Source organism: Canis lupus, chromosome 19 (assembly GCF_003254725.2).
Source record: "Canis lupus dingo isolate Sandy chromosome 19, ASM325472v2, whole genome shotgun sequence".
Lineage (NCBI taxonomy): Eukaryota > Metazoa > Chordata > Mammalia > Carnivora > Canidae > Canis > Canis lupus.
Window position 1 is genome coordinate 38,245,234 of NC_064261.1, and position 20,814 is coordinate 38,266,047.

The following is a 20,814-nucleotide window of genomic DNA, read 5'->3' on the forward strand; positions in this document are numbered from 1 at the left end:
GGTAACAAGACTGGGACACCACTAATGTCTGACACCACGAATTTCTGCTTTTGTGCATTACTGAGAAGATGGTGGCAGAGAAGATGTCAAGGGCCTTGAATGTGTGTGATTTTTTTTCAAGTATTTGGTAATACAAATCCCAAATAAAATTCAGAGTTTGCTTGAAAGCATGTCATACTGGAGATGAATCTCTCTATTGCTGATGGGGAATCCAGAAATCATAGATAATTGCACAGGAAGGATCCTACAGCATTAAGCAATCTGAGCTAGGAACAGGATCCCTGAAGACACATCCTAGAAGGCTGAGCTTCCAGAACAAAAGGTCCACCAACTTCCTCAGAAACTTCTTCGGTCCAACGGTATCAGGCAACATTTATTCAATAGTTATATGCTAAGCACATCACCTACATCTTTTTGTTTTCTTAACAATCTTACAAAGAAAGTGCCGCTATCATTTCTGCTTTAAAAACAAAGAAACTTAGGCAGAGAAAGGCTAAACCACCTGCCCAGATTCCTCTAGTTAGAAAGTAGCAGAGTTGGGATCTGCATCCTTGACTCCAGCTCCCACACCCTTCACCACAAGACTATGCTCATTCACCACAGAATCTTTCAAAACTCACTCCCATGAGTGGGGTGCCTGTCTCAGGTGACCTGAGGCCAGCAAGCTGATGAGTGAACAGCATCTGTGTGAAGTTACTCACCTGGCCCCAAACCGTTATTGTTGGCTCCACCCTTCCTCATTTTCTTCTGTTCGACGTGTTTTGCCTCAAAGGGGACACCCTAAAGAATGGACTTGAAAGACGACCAGGAGGGGCAGCTGAGGGGAGGCAAGGTTTGCAGTTGAGGCAACAAGAAGAACGAGAAGAAGGGATGAATGTCTTCAGAGAACTTTCAAGAGCAATAGAAGCTGAAGGAGGGAAGGAAGCGCTTGAAAGAAAATGCCTGGATACGAATTGCAGGCGGGGCATGACTAAAGATGCCAGAAGGAACGAATGAGTATAGACATGAGATTTCCAAAGAGGTGGGCAAGGAGGGGGCTCAAAGGGTTAAGTGTGGGAGGGAGAGAAGCCCTGAGGGAGAGGGAAGGTGGTAAGGAGACTGAAAACAGATGGGCAGGAGACTAGCCACCTGGCTCCATTCTGGCAAGGACTGGGAAGGATAGAGCAAGGAAAGGAGCAAGTGAGAAGGGTTTCCTTGCTTTGTTAGAAGCTCCTTTGTCCTGGTGGGTGGGCTGGCATCAGAGGCAAGAGGTTAGCAGAGAGAGATAGTCATGGGGAGGCTTGAAGGACAACCTTGCTACTCAGTGAAGAGTCAAAATTATGCTAAGCAATCATTTCTGACCCATAACACATAGTTATTTTTCCCTCTTCCTTTCCCTCTTCTCCTTTGCATTTTCTCCTTTTAATTCCTTAAAATTCCTTTTAATTCTCCTACCCAGGGACACCGGTATACATCGGAAACAGAGAGGAGAAAGGTGGGGAGGGGTTAGGGAGAGAACAGGCTTGTTGCCCCTGCTGTGCCTGTAAGGACCCCTTCCTCCTGTGCCTCACGCCCACCCCCTTCACAGCTAGAGCTGCCTTGCCAATTCTCACTCTTCCATCAGAAGTTATATGAAGCGTCTCCTCCTCTGAGAGGCCCCAACACACCTCCTCCACCTCCAGGCTTGATACCAAAGCATTTTCTGTGTTCTCATGTGATTGTTTCTATCACAACCCTTATCACCGTGAACTGTATGTATCAGTTGGTGGGGCTCTCCCCAACTGTGAGCTCCCTGGGAGCAATAGGCGGCTCCCGTGAGAAGTCAAGGGCTTTGCAGGGCAATGAGAAAATTCTAGCCACTAGTGCTACTTGACTTTGCATCCTCAGTGCCCCAGGGTCTAGGGACTAGTAGACAGTTAGATGGTAATAATTATTATTATCAGCACATGACCATGCATCATTTATTGCCAATCTCTAGTTATTACTTTTTTAAGATTTTACTTATTTATTTGAGAGACAGAGAAAGAGAGCATGAGCCAGGGGAGGGGCAGAGAGAGAGGGAGCAGACTCCCTGCTGAGCAGGGAGCCTAACGCGGGGGACCCTGGGATCATGACCTGAGCTGAAGGCAGACACTTAACCAACTGAGCCCCCAGGTGCCCCTGTAGTTATTATTTTAATTATAGCTGCAATCACTATTACTGCCACATGACCACTGAAGGAGGTTGGATGCAGACACTGGCTGAGAGCTCCAGATGAAGAAGTCCTGGTCTACTATAGGCAGGAGAAGCTAGTGAGCTGGTCCAGCTGAACAGGACACTGACAGGAAGCTCATGGCCAAGAATGGGACTTCTATGGCCTTGGGATCAGAACCAAGATCACCTCCCTCTTTTGTAAAGCATGACAGTTTACACGGCATTTCCACATTCGTTACCTCATTTAACTCCCAAACTCAGTGGTACAGTAGGTGGCCTGACACCCACTAACACCGAGGGAATCTTCCCAGAGAGGAGCCATGATCTGCCACAAGTCACACATCTGACGAGTAGGGAGGCAGCCTTGGAGGTCAGGTCTTCCAACACCGTGTTGTTGTTCTACCAAACACAGCCCAAGACTGGCTACGACCGGGAGCCCGAGAGAGCACACTACCAGCTCCAGCCAGCCTGAGGGGAGAGCAGAAGCCAAGTGAAGGGGACTGAGGGGCCCAGTCTGAAAGGACCTCAGGCCACAACTTGAGGTAACACTGACCAGCACGCTCTTCAGAGACATCAAAACTCAGAGCGTTAAGGGCAGCAGGCACCACAGTGGCACTGTCTTTTAATGACTGTTATTTTAAATAAACGGCTCATTTCATCCTTACCCTAAACCCCTGACATTAAGTACTATCTCCATTGTACATATGCGGAAGTCCAGGGCCAGGGAGGCTAAGCGACTTGCCTGTGCTGGTCTCCTCGTGGGTAAGAAGAGGCAGAGAGGGGACCCTCCTCCAGCAGGTCAGCCTGCCACACCCACATACCTTCCGTGTGCTACGCAGCTCCCCTAAAGCGCTTCCCGCCATGTGATTCCACGCATCTCCTGACTCCCCTCATCCCATGCTTGTCCCACGGCCCTGGCCCTCTCCACTGCTTCAGGGTCAACCTGCCTGTGGCGCTTCCAGGAGACAAAGAGTGTGGACGGAGAATGGTAAGGGATGGAGGTAGCCGGCGTAGCCCGAAAGGCCAGGCATGGGGCCTGCGGGGGGCCTGGCCATCCTCTCTAGGACAGCCCTGTCAGCAGCCCCCCTGAGAATGAGAACACAGGAGGGCCAGACCCTTAATGCCAAAGAACAAGAGGACCATAGAAGCCTGACAGTTCCAGCAGCCAAGACAGCCCTGGACTAGGAGACGCCGCCTTAAACCTAAGCTCCGGGGATCCCTGGGTGGCGCAGCGGTTTGGCGCCTGCCTTTGGCCCAGGGTGCGATCCTGGAGACCCAGGATCGAATCCCATGTCCGGCTCCTGGTGCATGGAGCCTGCTTCTCCCTCTGCCTGTGTCTCTGCGCCTCTCTCTCTCTCTCTCTCTCTCTCTCTGTGACTATCATAAATAAATAAAAATTAAAAAAAAAAAAAAAAAAAAAAAACCTAAGCTCCGCCAGCAGCCAGCTGACCACCTCAGGAAGATCAGAGCCTCAGAGCCCCCACATCCTACCAAAAGGAGAAGAGGCCACCTGTCCCTCTTACCTACACAGGGGGCGGCAGGGGGGAAAAAAGGAAGAGGATGATGTTCTTTTCAAAGCGATCCACAGTCATAGGGCAACCACTACATGTGAGGCACTATTAACTCTCCTCAACTTCTAGAACCACTGTTCATATAACTTCTGAGAAGGTTCTTTTGGATCCTGATTCATGAATGCTCCGACGTGCTCACGTGCAGTTTGTGTGGAACAGACGTAGACCATTTAGTCATGAAGGCCTCCCAGTAGCACAAATTCCTGTGCTGGGGCCCCTGGAGAGCCGACTGGCCTGGCTTCTCCAGGACGATGCCAAGGGCCCAGTGACAGCAGCACAGCTCAGAGTCACTGTACTTCATGGGAAATTCCAAACCGCATAGCTTTCTTATTCAAAGCTTACATGTTCTTTCGATTATCCTCACTCTGAGAGGGTTGCAGCTGCATTAAAAATAAAAATAAGGGATCCCTGGGTGGCTCAGTGGTTTGGCGCCTACCTTTGGCCCAGGGTGTGATCCTGGAGGCCTGGGATTGAGTCCCACGTCAGGCTCCCTGCATGGAGCCTGCTTCTCCCTCTGCCTGTGTCTCTGCCTGTCTCTCCCCCCCCCCCCCATGAATAAAATCCTTAAAAAAATAAAATAAATAAAAATAAAAATAAAATAAAAAAGCCACCAGGAAACAGGCCCAGGGTCAGGTAAATGCTGCTTCTGACAAACCCACAGTAAAAATAACCCTATAGAAATCATACCTAAAAAAGCAGCTCTGTTTCTATAGTTTGGCTATTAGAAATCATGCTGCAATAAGCAGAGGGGTACATATATCCTTTTGGATTTGTGGTTTTGTTTTATTTGGGTAAATACCTAGCAGTGTGATTACTAGATCGTAGGGTAGCTCTATTTTTAACTTTTTGAGGAAGCTCCATACTGTTTTCCCACAGTGGCTGCACCAGTTTGCCTTCCCACAAACAGAGCAGGAGGGTTCTTCCAAGTGTCCAATGACTGATGAAGGGAATAACGAGGATGTGATATATATATCCAATGGGATATTACTCAGCCATAAAAAAGAATAAAATTTTGCCAACTTTCCTTCATCAGGCCAAAGATGCCTCTCTTTGGGAATACGTTCAGTCCTTAGAAAACGTTCGCTTCTCTCTCCAAACTGCATAATCTGGATTGGTCAACCCAGGAGGTGAAGCTGGGCCTGGACTATGGAACCCCCACCATGAACGTGGTGGGACAAAGCCTGAAGTTTGAAAATGGCCAGTGGATAGCAGAGTCGGGGATTAGTGGAGGTGTGGCCCGGAGGGAGCTCAGCAGCTCCGCAGGCGGAACCAGCAAGTGGAGAAAGACGACAATCTCTTGAGGCTAAAGGTGGACACCCTGCTGGACATGCTGAGACCGCCACTGAGTCCCACTTGATGGAGAAGCATGGAGCTACAGAGTATAATGCTAAGAGAAATAGGTCAGAGAAAGACAGATACCATAGGATTTCACTCATGTGTGGAATTTAAGAAACAAAACAAATGGACAAAAGAAGAAGAAGAGACAAACCAAGAGACAGACTCTTAACTATAGAGAACTGATGGTTCCCAGAGGGAAGGTGGGTGGGGGGATGGGTGAAATAGGTGACGGAGATTAAGGAGGGCACTTATCGTGATGAGCATTGGGTGATGTATGGAATTGTTGAGTCACTATATTGTCCACTTGAAACTCATATTACACTGTGTGTTACCTACACTGGAACAAACCTTTTTGTTTTTGTTTTTGTTTTTTTTGGTATTAAAAAAAAGGCAGTTCTGCGGTTGAGGGCAAGGCTGTAACTCAGACCTAAAATCATGACATGGCCCTGAAGACGAGTCTCCCTGATTTCAACAGCTACAGGCATACTTTATTTGACTTCAACGAAACTGCCCATCCACTCCTAACCAGGGTTTTCAAAAATATTTAATGAGTTGCCCATTTAGTTCACATTAAACATAGGCTTCCACTCTGAAAAACCTGGAAGATCTGACGGCCCTGACAGCACAGCAAGTCTGCCTGGCACCACCAGAGGGCAGGCCTTTCTTCCAGGCACGCTCCCGCAGACCACTGGCTACACAGAGCTTCTCCTGCTTTCAGGACTGGCTTCTGGGAGTATGTGATCATGCCTCCTGACTTAGATGTGGACAAACACTGGTGCCGAATTCCCACTGGCCAGGGACTGGGGGTCCGGCTCTGGCCTGTGGGCTTCTGCAAACCTCTAGAGCAGAGAGTGGGAACCCAAAGACTCCGGATTGAAACACTGTCAGCAACTACCTGGCAGCGTTTGTCTGGACCCTCGTGTGCCACTAAGCTGATTAGAAGGCCTTCTGTCTGGGGATGGGAGCTCACGTACCCTTGTTATCTTTCCATAATGCTGAAGACTTAAACCAAAACAATAAAACCACCTTATTCTTTTTGTCAGAGTTCTGAGGAGGTGACCATAAATGGGTCTGATTCTTAAATCCCACACCAGGGCTCATCAGAGAGGCAGTGGGTGTGAGTCCTCCAAGGACAGGGCCAGTGTTGGATAAAATCATGGAGCTCTTCGCCCTCTCTGAACCCCACGTGGTCAGGGCATCAGGCATTTGTACCTTGGTGTGGAATTTCAGTTGGTGAGCTTCTTCCCTCAGGAGCATTTGGACCACAGGATGTGAGACTGTTTCCAAGTAAAAATGGTTCCACTCTCAAGAGAAAGCCAAGGAGGGCCTGTGCAAAGGTTCATGAGCACAGCTGCTCACTCCTTATCAAGTTGGCCCTGCTGCAAATTAACTTTTAATGCCTAAATGAATGAACGTGTCAACTAGCCTTGTGCTAAAAATTCCTACCCATAAATATTTCTTTGAGTGGAGGCATGTCTCCATCCCCTGTAAAAACGCAAAGACGTTATCTGGCTGACATCTTAATTAATCATACTTAATGCTAAGACTCAGGTTCTGACAGAATGGAACTTAGGATGGCAAGTCTGGTGGAGGAAAGGATGGAAAAGTCCAGAATCCTGGGCCAGAGAGAGATCACAAGGAGGAGATCAGAGCGAGGCATCACGGTGGCAAGATTAAGAACACAGAGTATGAGATAGGACTATTCCCCTCAGCTAGCTCTGCTTCCGGCAAGGACCGAAGGCCACAGCTGGGTGTCCACCTTTCCTCGCTGTTGCTGAGATAGTAGACAATAAGCTTCAGGCCAGCTGTGATGACAAATAATAGGTAAGATCCCCGTGAGTTAGGAAAGGACTGGCGTCTGATCTCATTTCAGTCGGGAGAGGGGCTGGTAACTTAGAGCACCCATTTTCATAATTCTCCTAAATGCAGTGTCAGGTCCCACTTAATTTTATTCTTTCCCATAAATATGCAAATATCTCACCCCAGAATGGATTAACGCATATTTTTCTAAAAGTGCAATGAAAGGTCCACTAATTTAGGCCTGGTATATAAGACGGTGCAGGTAGCCAAACTCAGATCACATCCTAAGAGAAGAGCCCATATTTTTGCATTTAAATCACTATGCAACTTGTATTTAGAGAATCACTGTAATGCCAGTAACTCCATCTCTTGGTAAGTAAGTCAGCTGCCTTCTATGAAGATAACCTGATAAGAGACCTTCAAGTACTTTCCCTGCCCCCTCCCCACCCCATTCCTAAAAGGAGAGGGTGGGGAAAGAATCAGAGTGCAGGTAATGGCTCTCAGCCAAAGAACAAAGCAGTCAAAGACACACTTTAATATGAAATTGCATCTTCCAGTTTCTGCATCTGAATGTCAGCTGTGCCAGAAAATCCAATGTGAATGGATTGATACAAGGTGCAAAAGAGAAAAATAATCCTGATTACAATAACCATTGACTAGACAAAGAACAACAGATATGAACAGCACAGATTGGATCATTCTGCTACATAAAAATCATCCCATCTCCTTTTACATAAAAGACATCTTGCTTTAAAAATAGTCAATAGGGATCCCTGGGTGGCGCAGCGGTTTGGCGCCTGCCTTTGGCCCAGGGCACGATCCTGGAGACCCGGGATCGAATCCCACGTCGGGCTCCCTGCATGGAGCCTGCTTCTCCCTCTGCCTCTCTCTCTCTCTCTCTCTCTCTCTGTCTCTCTCTGTGACTATCATAAATAAATTTAAAAAAATTAAAAAAAAATAAAATTTGTTTAAAAAAATAAAAAATAAAAAAATAAAAATAAAAATAGTCAATAGATCTAAGGAGAGAGACACAGAACCCAGAACCCAGTACCACCTCAACTACTTGGAAGTTTTCTCCTGTCACCCAGGACCTCACTCTACCAAGTCATTCACAGTGTGCTGTGAGTTCTTTTGGACTCCTAAAATGCTGTATATTCTCCTTCCACCCACCTGACCTACCCCAGTAAATGCTTTGTCAGAGGCCGGTAGCTCCCGGAAAAATTGTTAAAGAAGAAGGAGGACCTTACCACTTCTGGGAGCAGCCTAGTCGAGAGGTCATGGATGGCTTTGACCACTATGCATATAGATGACAGAAGGAATATCACCCCCAAGATGACACAGGCTCTGCAAAGAAACAAAACATTGAGAGTCTTAATTGGGAGAAGTCCACTCTGCTCTTTACACAATAACACAACCCAAGGTACTGGTACTCACCCGTAATTCACCACATGCCCACCATGGCCACTCACAGTCCAAGAATTGATACTGACTCACCTCTAGGGTCCCAGGCCAATTTATTAGCAAAATCAACCCCATGGAAAAGGGCTCACCATCGTACATAATCTCAGAGCATCCCAAGAACACTGGCATGGAAGAAACTTCAAGGGTGTTAATTCCATCCCTTTGGCCTGGTAACACAATATGCTGGTCCTCCTCCAGCTGGAGGGTTCAGAGTTTAACAGCACAAAAGTGAAGGCTCTGGCCTGAGACATCCCAAGCTCTACCATTTAACAAGCTTGATCTTGGTCAAGCTACTCTTTTTGGCTTCTACATCCTCACCTATCAAAATGGGAGTAATATTTCCCACCTGAGGATGAAATTAGCATCAAGAAAATTAATAATAACCCATTAATGTTGGCAAAAACAAAGGAAAAGAAAAATCCACTCTGGATATCTCTAATATGATGTGATAGACACCATTGCATTTTCCCAAAGATAAAAAGGAAGAATAATTTGGTAATGACAAAAGATAGAGTATTTATGCCAAGAGGAAGCAATTATTTAAAAGGAAAGGAAAGGAGTAAAGAAAGAATGAGTTCAGGATGACTGGGTGGCTCAGGGCGTGATTCCGAGGTCCAGGGATGGAGTCCCACATAGGGCTCCCTGTGAGGAGCCTGCTTCTCCCTCTATGTCTCTGACTCTCTGTTTCTCGTGAATAAATAAAATCAAGAAAGGAAAGAAAGGAAAGGAAGGAAAGGAAGGAAAGGAAGGAAAGGAAGGAAAGGAAGGAAGGAAGGAAGGAAGGAAGGAAGGAAGGAAGGAAGGAAAGAAAGAAAGAAAGAAAGAAAGAAAGAAAGAAAGAAAGAAAGAAAGAAAGAAAGAAAGAAAGAAAGAAAGAAAGAAAGAAAGAAAGAAAAGAAAAGAAAAGAAAAGAAAAGAAAAGAAAAGAAAAGAAAAGAAAAGAAAAGAAAAGAAAAGAAAAGAAAAGAAAAGAAAAGAAAGAGTTCAATCTAGATATCAGCACAGGAGGTAGCAGGAGATAAACCAGGGGATGCACAAACAGGGGGTACGGGGTGTAGGCTGATAGAAAGTCTGGGGGTGCTCAGGACATTGTAGTTTTCTCTGGCAAACCAGACGGAAAAATTTGTGGGAGAAGCAAAGGTGAAAAATGAAAGTAAACACGAGGAAATGACAACAGTGATACAGGAGTCAAAACACCAAATGAAAATTTTAAAAAGGGGAAAAAATGAATGCCTACAGTTGCCTCTAGTTCATTCCTATCCCAACCTCATGTCCCTGTCACTTAGCAGCCTCCTCAGCCCTCAACTCTCAAATAAAACCATTCTTCATCGTCCACCTTGGATCCCCTTCTCTGGACGAACAGAACAGCCCAAATCTGCCCACATAACATTGAAGTAACATCTACTTAGTTAGAATCCTACTCAGCTCATGGACAGACATGATCCTCCAAACCTAAAAGTCCAAAATAAGCAGGTAAATAAGGCTGCTTGGAGCCCACTGCATGTTTCCAATGTGTCCTCTAGTTGTCCGGTTTAGTTTTTCGGAAACACAGACAGAAGAAGAGATCACTGAAGACTGGTGCAAAACACAAAATGTACAGATTGTAGGAAAAGTAATGAATGGGCTGGGGAGCTTGGTACAGACTTGAGCAAAAGAGGACCTGACCTGGTCCTGTGCACCACACAGGTGATCCCCTATAGGCACCATACATCCCCCAAATGAACATGGGTTGAGGGGAACACAGATTCAAGGAGGAGAAAAGGTAATTCAGGCTGTAAGTACTGACTGATTCAGTGGCAGGAGGGAAGAACGCTGGCATGAGGCACTGAGCCTGAGGCTGGTAACCCCAGTCCTGGCAGGCTATGGGGCAAAAGGTGCTGCAGCCAGGAGGGGCGCCATGAGGGAACGAGGTACATCTACTGGAGGCTCTGCAGTGACGAGACAGTAGAGAAAAACTGAGGAATCCCAGGGCCGGGGGAAGGAAGGCTCCCGAGGCACTGGCCCCAGACACCCAGCTGTGCTCATAGGGAAGGTAGCTAAGGGCTACTGTGACCAGCACCTGAAATAACCATTCTGTTCTGCACACTGGGAGGTCCTATTTATAGGAAAAGAGCCTCAAGTCAGGACAGGCCTCCCATGGAAGTTGTGCTTTTCTCCATTCAAAAAATTCCTGAGTGTGTACCAGAGACTCTCTGATTTACGCTTTCAGATAAATTCCACCACAAACTCAGTTTCTCAACCCAGGGACATACTGCACTCACCTGGGGTGTGTTTTTGAAGTCGCCCAGGGACCACTTCCAGTTCACCTGCACTGAAAATCTCTGGGGGTGAACCCAGGCATCTGTCTGCATTTGTTTCAAAGCTCCGAGGCAACTCCCAGAGGTACTGGAGCTGAGGCCTTCACCTAGGCCCAGGTGGGGCCCTGCCCTTAAGGAGCTTCCCCTGGGGCATAGAAAGCCACAGCTCCATGGACAGAGGGCAAGGAGGGAGCAATCATCGCAGCTGGCGAGGAAGGAAGAGGGTCTCATGGTCCCTAGGAGATGTGTCATGTATTTATTCAACTGAACAGCTCTCCCTCTCTGAGACACAAGAAGGGCAGCCATCGCTTGGGTGCTAGACCTTCTACAGACAAGGTATGACACTCAGGAAGTCTTCATCTCCATACTTCTCGGAGGGTGGAGGAAGAAACAAATGTCGGGGCTTCCTGCTGACAGGTATAAGTGACGCTGCAGGAAACTATTTTCTTCAGATCACTGTAGAAATACCATTACAGTGCACCAAAAGTGGATTTGAATTTTGCTTACATTTTTAAGGAGACAAATATAAAGGACGTAATGATCTCCTTACATAATATCTTGCTTATATATCTTGAATCAAAATTATGCTACAGATCCCTATAGGGCAAGAACCCATATTTTTGTATCTCAGTATCTACAAGAGCACATAGCAGGTGCCTCATATGCATCTGGAGAGTGGATATAGTCACCAATTAAGTAATGACTAGATAACTTCTAAGTGTCCCCCCATGGAGTTTAAGGGGCACTGACCACTTACCAATACAGATGGGAAGGGGAAGGACACACCTAACACTTTAGCCAAAATGCCTATTGAATGGCCCACATTACAAAACCACTCTGAAATGGAACAAAAATCAAAAATAAAAATAAAAATAAATTGATGGTTTGGTTTGCTGAAGTTGAATTTCACCAAAGTATAATCATATTTTCTTCACAAATATACATATGATTATGTTCAAAAATGTTTTAAAGCCTGGTTTTCATCTTCTTGCAAATTCAAAAACCATAGTCACCCTTCCTTCAACACCGCTGGGAGCTTGCGTGTCAAAGCTGCTCCCACAGCCTAAACCAGCTATTATTAGCAGAGGGTGTGATGCTATTTTTTAACATTTTATTAATAATATATTGTGTTTACACGGCAGCTTTGTCCTCAGGCACTCAGAGTTCCGCACATCAGCGCATAAATGCCCCGGAGGCTACTCACCAGATCTGAGATTCTGGTTTTCTGCTATTTTTCAAACTGGGAAGGAAAGAGGTGTGTTCCATAAACACAAGTGGTCAAAATAGGAAAGTCAAGGATTAGGAGACTTGCCCAAGGTCACTCAAAGGGTTTGAAGTCCATTTAGAAATACAGCCTGGTCTCCTGACTGCCTGCCAGCAGCCAGCCCCAGTCAACCACCTGGCCACTCAAAGACTCTCGGCATCCACACCACATCCTCACTACCTCCACCACCCTGGGACTGTGGTGGCCTCCAAGATGCAGGGACGATTTGGGTCAGGAGCCAACACTACAGATACGGCTGCTTCTTTCTGCAAGTGTGTGCTGCTTCCTAGTTTGAGAGGAGGCAAGAGGAGGAGCGATGGAGGATAACTGCCCTATTAGCCTGTCGTGGCCTTCACCAGGAGAGGCTGACCTGGCAAATGAAGGACAATGAGTCCACGGGCCTGACAGCACTGAGCTGCCAGGTCACCGGAATGAACACATATTCCTTCCCTCCTGCCAAATCCTCAGAGGTGAAAAACATTATGACTCAAAAAGAGGCAAATGCAATGCCTCCGTCAACATAATCCCCCAAATGAACACAGACTGAAGTTGAATTTAAACTCCCACAGGACCACTGGTTGTCAAAGAGTGGTCCACAGATCAGCAACATCAGCATCACCTGGGAACTTGTTAAAACAGCAAATTCTTGAGTCCACCCCAGATCTGCTGAATCAGAACTCTGGGGATGGGGCCCAGCGATCTGGGTTTTAATAAGTCCTTCTGGTATTTCTGATGCAGTCAAAACAGAGTCTTCCCCAAGACACATTTACTGTCTGACAGACGACTAAGTAAAATTTAAAGAAATGACTAAAGTCATTGCGCATCTCTTTTTCTTCTGTTAAAGGCTAGAGATTACTAATTATGCACAGCATTGTAATTCTATGAATAAACTTGCAGTAAAACATTAATTTTTTTTTTTTTTTTTTTTTTTTTTTTTGCCTCTGAAATTATAAGAGCAAAACCTACTGACAGTCTCACATCCAAAATGATGTCAGGTTGAAAATTTGGTCTCTTGTCAGTTGTAGGTTTTAAGGCTCGTGGTTCACATTAAGAAAGCTTGAATCCTATATCAGTTCTAAGATATTTTCTATCATATCCAAACAGCCAAACAGGAGAAGTTTTGTCTAGTCATCCCCTAATTTACAAAAGACCTAAAACACGGTAGTCCTGGCAATTAATCAGTTCAATCCTCAGCTTAAAGTGTCAATGTTTTATTTATCATCTTTCGTCCTGGTGCGCAAAGCACTTGTAATCTGGGCCATCAACCAAATGTGAAGTGATAAAAAATAAAAGACAGTCAAGAGATGAGCACATAGTACTTAGCAATGCACAATCTCTGGTGTATTTTATTCCAGCTAGGCTCTCTCTCCCTTCGTGCGCTCTGTCATTTTAAATAAAGCCACAAAGATAAAAGGAAGGAGAAAGTGAGCAATAAATGCTTATGAGCCATTTCTCATTCTCTATAATGCCTATGCCAAACATTTGATTCAAGACCACCATCTTCCTCCTTCCCTTGATTTTCTAAGCTCCGGACCCCACCTCCTTCCCCACCAACACTCCCATCTTTCTTCTCTACCTTCATCCTCATCTATCTGCTGCACTGTGAACAGGTTGTGGTGTGAATGGTTCCTCAAGCCAGAGCTCTCCAGGCAAGTGGTCCATATCCCCTCCATGGTAAGATTATCCAGCTCCTCAACATAGAACTACCAACTCACATGTAACCACCTTCCTCAACAAATGGTCCTTTGTTTATATCTGTATGAAGGTACCAGCTGACAAGAACACATCCAATTAAAATCTTGTTTACACAGGATCCTTTTTTCCTAGCTTCAATGCTAAGGGACAAAAGTCAACAGGAGTGATTTATAAAACAATTAGATGCTACAGCAATGCAGTCCAATAGACTTTTCTGTGTCTATGAAGTGTTCTATTCTGCACTGTCCAGTATAGTAGCCACCAGGCATATGTGGCTACTGAGTGTTCAAATGTTGCTAGAGCAAATGAAGAAATGAGAATTTAATTTTAACTGCTTTCAAAAAATTATAATTTAAATGGCCATGGGTGGTTAGTGAAATATCAGTGCAGTTCTAAAGGTTGCACTGAAAATACAGAGGTTCATCAGTGTATATACAGACACACATATGAATGCTTTCTCTCTCTCTATCTATCTATCCAACCTCTCTATATATTTTCTTGGTAAGACATGTTTTAAAAAGGGAGGGTGGAAGGGAGGGAAGCCCAGAAGCTACTCATCAGGATCAGGTAAATTTATGTGGGGCTGGCAGTGTCTGCTGTTGCAAAGGAGCATCATGCCTTTGGTATTTTCCACTAATGAATGCATCACTTCCTTCCATCCAGTAAGACCCTTCAACTCCCCAGTTTACATGCTAAGTCCCACTCTTGTTCTCATCTAATGTCAGCCAATCTCAGCCACAGCTACTGCTCCACAGGGGTAACAGCATTTTTTTTTAGAAGGGGATTTGTACTTTAGTCATTCACGTCTTAGGTTTACATGCCAAGCCTTGAGGCTAAGGAAAACATAATCTATTCGCAATCTCCTGAGAGCACAAATATAGGATGGGAATCCTGAAAATCATCACAGTAAGTCATTACTCATGAAGATGAAAATGGACAGAAACAAAATGAATACAGTAATATGGTTAAATACAACCTGGAGACAGAGTGGGAAGGAAAGATGTCTCTGTGGTGTGACATTTATTTTTTTAAGATATTTATTTATTCATTTGAGAGAGAGAGAGAGAAAGAGAGAATGAGTGGGGGAGAGGGGGAGAGGCAGAGGGAGAAGCAGACTCACTGCTGGGCAGGGAGCGCCATGCAGGGCTTGATCCCAGGACTCTGGTATCATGATCTGAGCTGAAAGCAGATGCTTAACTGACTGAGCCATCCAGCCACCCCTGCAGTGTGACATTTAAGCTAGGTCTAGAAGAATGGATAGGAAACATTAGCCTGAAAAAAAATGGAAGGTTAGGGAGGACACTCCATGAAAGGGGCATTTAATGAGCAAAAGTGCACTGTGGGAACCTGCTTCAGTGAAAATGCAAAGTAGAGGTGCTGCACATAGATATGTTCATACCCCTATTAAAGATAGATCATATTTTAGGCTACAAAACAAGTCTAAATAAGTCTAGTAATTCTGAAATCATATCAAGCATCTTTACTGACCAAAATGATTTGAAACTAGGAATCAATATAAGAAAATTAGTGGGGGAAAAAACATAAACACATGAAGGCTAACCATGCTACCAAGCATCTAATGGGTCAACAAAGAAATTGAAAAGGAAATTATAAAAAGACACTCAGAGACAAGTGAAAATAGAAACACAATGATTCAATATCTTTGGGACATAGCAAAAACAGTTCTGAGAGGAAAGTTTATGACAATACAGACCTACCTAAAAAAAACAACAAAAAATCTCAAGCAATTGAACTTTATACCTAAAGGAACTAGAAAAACCCAAAGTTAGTAGAAAAATAGAAATAATAAAAATCAGAGTGGAAATAAATGAAATAAAAGGAAAAATCAATGAAACTAAGAGCTGGTTATTTGAAAAGTAAACAAAACTGATAAACCTTTAGCCAGACTCATCAGGCGAAAAAAGACTTAAAAACAGAAATTAAAGAGGAGAATTTAAAACCAATACTACAGAGATACAAATGATTACAGACGATACTATGAAAAACTATATGCTAACAGATTGAACCCAGAGTAGATAAATTCATAGAAATGTACAATCTTGCAAATTTGAATCATGAAGAAATAGAAATCATGAACAGATTACTAGTAACAAAACTGAATTGGTAACCAAAAATTCCCAAAAAACTTAAGGACCAGATGGCTTCCTAAGTGAATTCTACCAAACATTTAAAGAAGAGTTAATACCTTTTACACTTGAAACTCACATAACGCTGTATGTTAATGATACTGAAATTAAAACTCAGTAAAAGTTAAAAAAAAAAGAATGAAGAGAAGCAACTTTGGAAAAGTAAGGGGGAAAAAAAGAGCTAATACCTATCCTTCTCAAATTATTCCAAAAAACAGAAGAGGAAGAAAGGTTTCAAATTCATTCTATAAGATCAGCATTGCCCTGATAACAAAACCAAAGTCATTATCAAAAAAAAAAGTTATAGGCCAATATCTCTGATGAATATAAATTTAAAAAATCCTCAACAACATATTAGCAAAGTAAATTCAACAATGCATTAAAAGGATCTTTCACCGTGATCAAGTGAGATTTATTCCAGGAATGCAAGGATGATTCAACATACGCAAATCAACAATATGATACACCACATTAACAATGTCAGGGTAGAAATCATATCATCATCTCAGTAGATGCAGAAAGAGCATTTGACAAGATTCAATATCCACTCATGATAAAAATACTCAAAAAATAGATTTAGAGAAAATATACCTCAACATGATAAGGGCCACATATGACAAACCTACAGCTAACATATTCAATGGTGAAATACTGAAAGCATTTCCTCTAAGATCAGAAACAAAACAAAGATGTCTACTGTCACTTTTATTCAACATAGACTGGAAGCCTTATCCATTGTAATCAGACAAGAAATAAAAGGCATCCAAATTGGTAAGAAAGATGAAACTGTCACTATCTGCAGATCATGATATGATATGGAGAAATCCTGAAGACCCCACACCCCCCCAAAAAAAACAGCAAAAAAAAACTCCTCTTAGAAATAATAAATTAATTTACTAAAGTTGCAGATACAAAACTAAATCAGAAATCTGTTGTTTCTATGCACTAATAATGAGATGGCAGAAAGAGAAATTAAGAAAAAAATCCCATTTATAAATAAATCAAAATGAATAAAATAGCTAAGAATAAATTCAACCAAGCAGGTCAAAGATCTATGCTCTGAGAACCATAAGACAATGATGAAAGAAACTGAAAACAAATTAAAAAATGGAAAGATACACCATGCTTATGAAAATAAATGAAAAGATATACCATGCTTATGAAATGGGAAAATACTGTTAAAATACGCTGCTAAAAGCAATCTAGATTCAACACAATCCCTATCAAAATGCTAACAGCATTTTTCAAAGAGCTAGAACAAATAATTCTAAAATTTGTATGGAAGCACAAATGCCTCAATAGCCCAAAAAAAAAAAAATCATTAGAAAGGAGAACAAAGCTAGAGGCATCACAATTCCCGATTTCAAAATATACTACAAAGCTGTAACAATCAAAAGAGTACAGTACTGGCACAAAATTAGACCTACAGATTAGCGGAAAGAATACAGAGACCAAAAATAAATTCATACTTATATGGTCAATTAATCTACAACAAAGTAATCAAGAATACACAGTGGGGAAAAGAAAATCTCTTCAATAAATGGTGTTGGGGAAACCGGATGGCTACACACAAAAGAATGAAACTGAACCATTTTTCTTACATCATACGTAAAAATAAATTCAGCATGAATTAAAGACCTAACTGTAAGTCCTAAAACCATAAAACTATTTAAATGAAAGCACAAACAGTAAATTGTAGAACATCAGCCTTAGCAATATTTCTCTGGATCTGCCTCCTCAACCGAGGAGAAATAAAAAGCAAAAATAAATAACTGGGACTACATCCAACTCAAAAGCCTTTGCACAGTGAAGGAAACCATCAACAAAACAAAAGGATAATCAACTGAATGGGAGGAAGTATTTGCAAGTGATATAGTCAATAAGGGGTCAATATTCAAAATATACAAAGAGCTTATATAACTCAACACCAAAAATTATACTCCAATTAAAAACAAGCAGACGACCTGATCAGACATTTTACAAAGAAGACATACAGGTGGCCAATAGATGTGAAAAGCTGCTCAACATCACTGATCATCAGGGAAATGCAAATCAAAACCACAGCGAGATATCAACTCATACCTGTCAGAATGGTTAGTGTCAAAATGACAAGAAAAAACAAGAGTTGGTGAGGATATGGAGACAAGAGAACCCTCATACACTGCAGGTGGGAATGCAAACTAGTACGGCCACTGCGGAAAATGGTATGGAAGGTCCTCAAAAAATTAAAAATAGAGATACCATAGGATCTAGTAATTCCATCTCTAGGTACTTATCCAAAGAAAATGAAAACATTAATTTTAAAAGATATATGCAGCCCTATGTTTACTGCAGCATTATTTAGAATATCTAAGATATGTCAGCAACCTAAATACCCATCAAAAGATGAATAGAAAAATCAGGTGTGCTATACACACAGACACACACACACACACACACACAATATGGAATATCACTCAGTTTTAAAAAAGAACAAATATTGCAATTCACAACAATATGGAAGACTCAAAGAGTATAATGCTAAAGTGAAATAAGCCAGTCAGAGAAAGACCAATACCATATGCTTTCACTTACATGTGGAATCTAAAAACAAAAAAGCAGAAACAGACCCATAAATACATAGAACTGGTAGTTGCCAGAGTGGAGGGAATGGATGAAATAGGCAAAGGAGATTAAGAGATACAAACTTCCCAATATGAAATAAGTTAAGTCACAGAGATGAAAAGTACAGCACAGGGAATATAGTCAATAATATTCTAATAACTTCACATGATGACAGATGGTAACCACACTTACCATGGTGAGCATTTTGTAGTGTATATCATTGTCAAATCACTGCATTGTACACCTACAACTAATTTGATATTTTGTCAACACTACTTAAATTTTTTAAAATTTTAATTAAAAAAAAGTGGAAAACCAGATAAAGACCACATCAAAAAGGAAAATTACAGACCAATATCCCTAATGAACATGGATGTAAAAATTCTCACCAAGATATAGCCAGTAGGATCCTACATTAAAGGATTATTCAGCACAACTAAGTGTGATTTATTCCTGGCTGCAAGGGTGGTTCAGCATTCACAAATCAATCACAATCTCATTATTAGCGTACAGAAATGCAACTCATTTCTGTGCATTAATTTTATATCCTGCCATGTTGCTGAATTGCTGTAGGAGTTCTAGCAATTTTGGGGTGGAGTCTCTTGGGTTTTCCACATAGACTATCATATCATCTCTGAAGAGTGAGACTTTCACTTCTTCTTTGCCAATTTGAATGCCTTTTATTTCTTTTTGTTGTCTGATTACTGAAAGGAAACAGTCAATAAAACTAAAAGGCAACCTACAGAATGGGAGAAGATATATGCAAATTACATATCAGATATGTAGTATCCAAGATCTATAAAGAACTTTTCAAATTCAACACCCTCCAAAAAACAAACAATCCAGTCAAGAAATGGGCAGAAGACATGAACAGACATTTCTCCAAAGAAGACCTACAAATGGCTAACAGGCAAGTGAAAAAATGCTCCACATCACTTGTCATCAGGAAAATACAAATCAAAAGCACAATGAGATACCATTTTATACCAGTGAGAATAGCTAAAATTAACAATTCAGGTAACAATAAATGTTGGCGAGGATGTGGAGAAAGGAGAACCTTCTTATGCTGGTGGTAGAAATACAAGCTGGTACAGCCACTCTGGAAAACAGTAAGGAGGTTCCTCAAGAAGTTAAAAATAGAGCTACCCTATGATCCAGTAATTATACTACTGGGTATTTACTCCAAAGATACAGATGTAGTGAAATGAAGGGGTACCTGCACCCCAGTGTTCATAGCAGCAATGTCTACAATGGCCAAACCATAGAAGGAGGCAAGAAGTCCTTTGATAGATACACACACACACACACACACACACACACAGATAGATACACACATACACACACACAATGGAATATTACTTAGCTACTAGAAAGGATGAATAGAATACCTACCATTTACATCGACATGGTACCCAACGACTCTTAGATGGTACATGGACCAGAGTGTTGTATTTAATAGGTACATAGGAAAAAACCCAATTACCACCCCATGCTTTCAAAGATATTATTCCTAAGGCAAAGTAAAGAATACATTTAGGTAAATATTGAGTAAATAACAGCATATGTGATATGCAAATAAGGCAAAAATCAAGAGGAAACACAAATCTCTAAGTAATGACAGGAAGTCACCGGAGGATTTTAAGCAAGGGAGGCCCATGGTGTCATCTGACACCAGGGGCCAGGACAGGTGAGGATGGATAGAGAAAGACACTGAGAAGCCTAAACTGATAGAACTTGGGAACCAACCGGATATTGTCAGCAGGGAAGGACACAAGGACAACCTTGACTTTGAGACTGGCCAAAAGAGGAGAGGTGATGCACATTCATGAACAGGCAATGCAAGGCTGGAGTGGGGGCTGGCAGTGAGTCTACTTGGGATTTGCTAAGCTTGAGGAAGAATGCCCAGACAGCCAAATACCTTGAGCCTAGCCAAAGAGGTATCTCCTGAGCCTGGCTTCCCAGGGCCATTTCCTGGAGCCCCCCAGGTATCACACTGTTGTTTCTGGGGTGTGGTGAGATGAAAGGAGAGAACAGGAAACAGCCATCCTAAGAGTTGCCAAACTCTACCCAGTACCTCTGCTTCCAATATACCCTGCAAGGGGAATGCATGCTGAGACGACCCGGAATCTTTCAATCCATCAACCAATACTGATCAACACCTATTATGCTCTAGTACAAGGATTCAGCAGCCTACAAGAAAGTAATCCTTGTTCTCATGGAGCTTACACAGGGAGAGTCAGACAATAAAAAGGGGAGCAAATAAGCACATGATGCATAAAGCAGCATGAAGGAAGAGAATAATGAGAGTGTTATTTTATATACAGCAGTCACACTTCTCTTTGATGACAGAAAATCTGACCAAAGACCTAGAAGATAGGAGAGTGAGCTGTGCAGCTACCAGGGAAGAGCACTCGGGACAGAGGGAACAGAGGGCAAAGGCTCCCTTCAGGAGCGAACCAGGTTTA

At 42.7% G+C, this 20,814-nt stretch overlaps 1 protein-coding gene across 1 annotated transcript in view; it reads right to left on the reverse strand.

The window, feature by feature from the left end:
- TMEM163 (transmembrane protein 163) overlaps window positions 1-20,814 on the reverse strand; it is a 224,308-nt gene that overhangs the window by 32,582 nt on the left and 170,912 nt on the right. Inside the window, 1 exon segment of the mRNA XM_025430327.3 lies at window positions 8,129-8,225. Within this exon segment, the coding sequence (XP_025286112.1) occupies window positions 8,129-8,225 (97 nt within the window).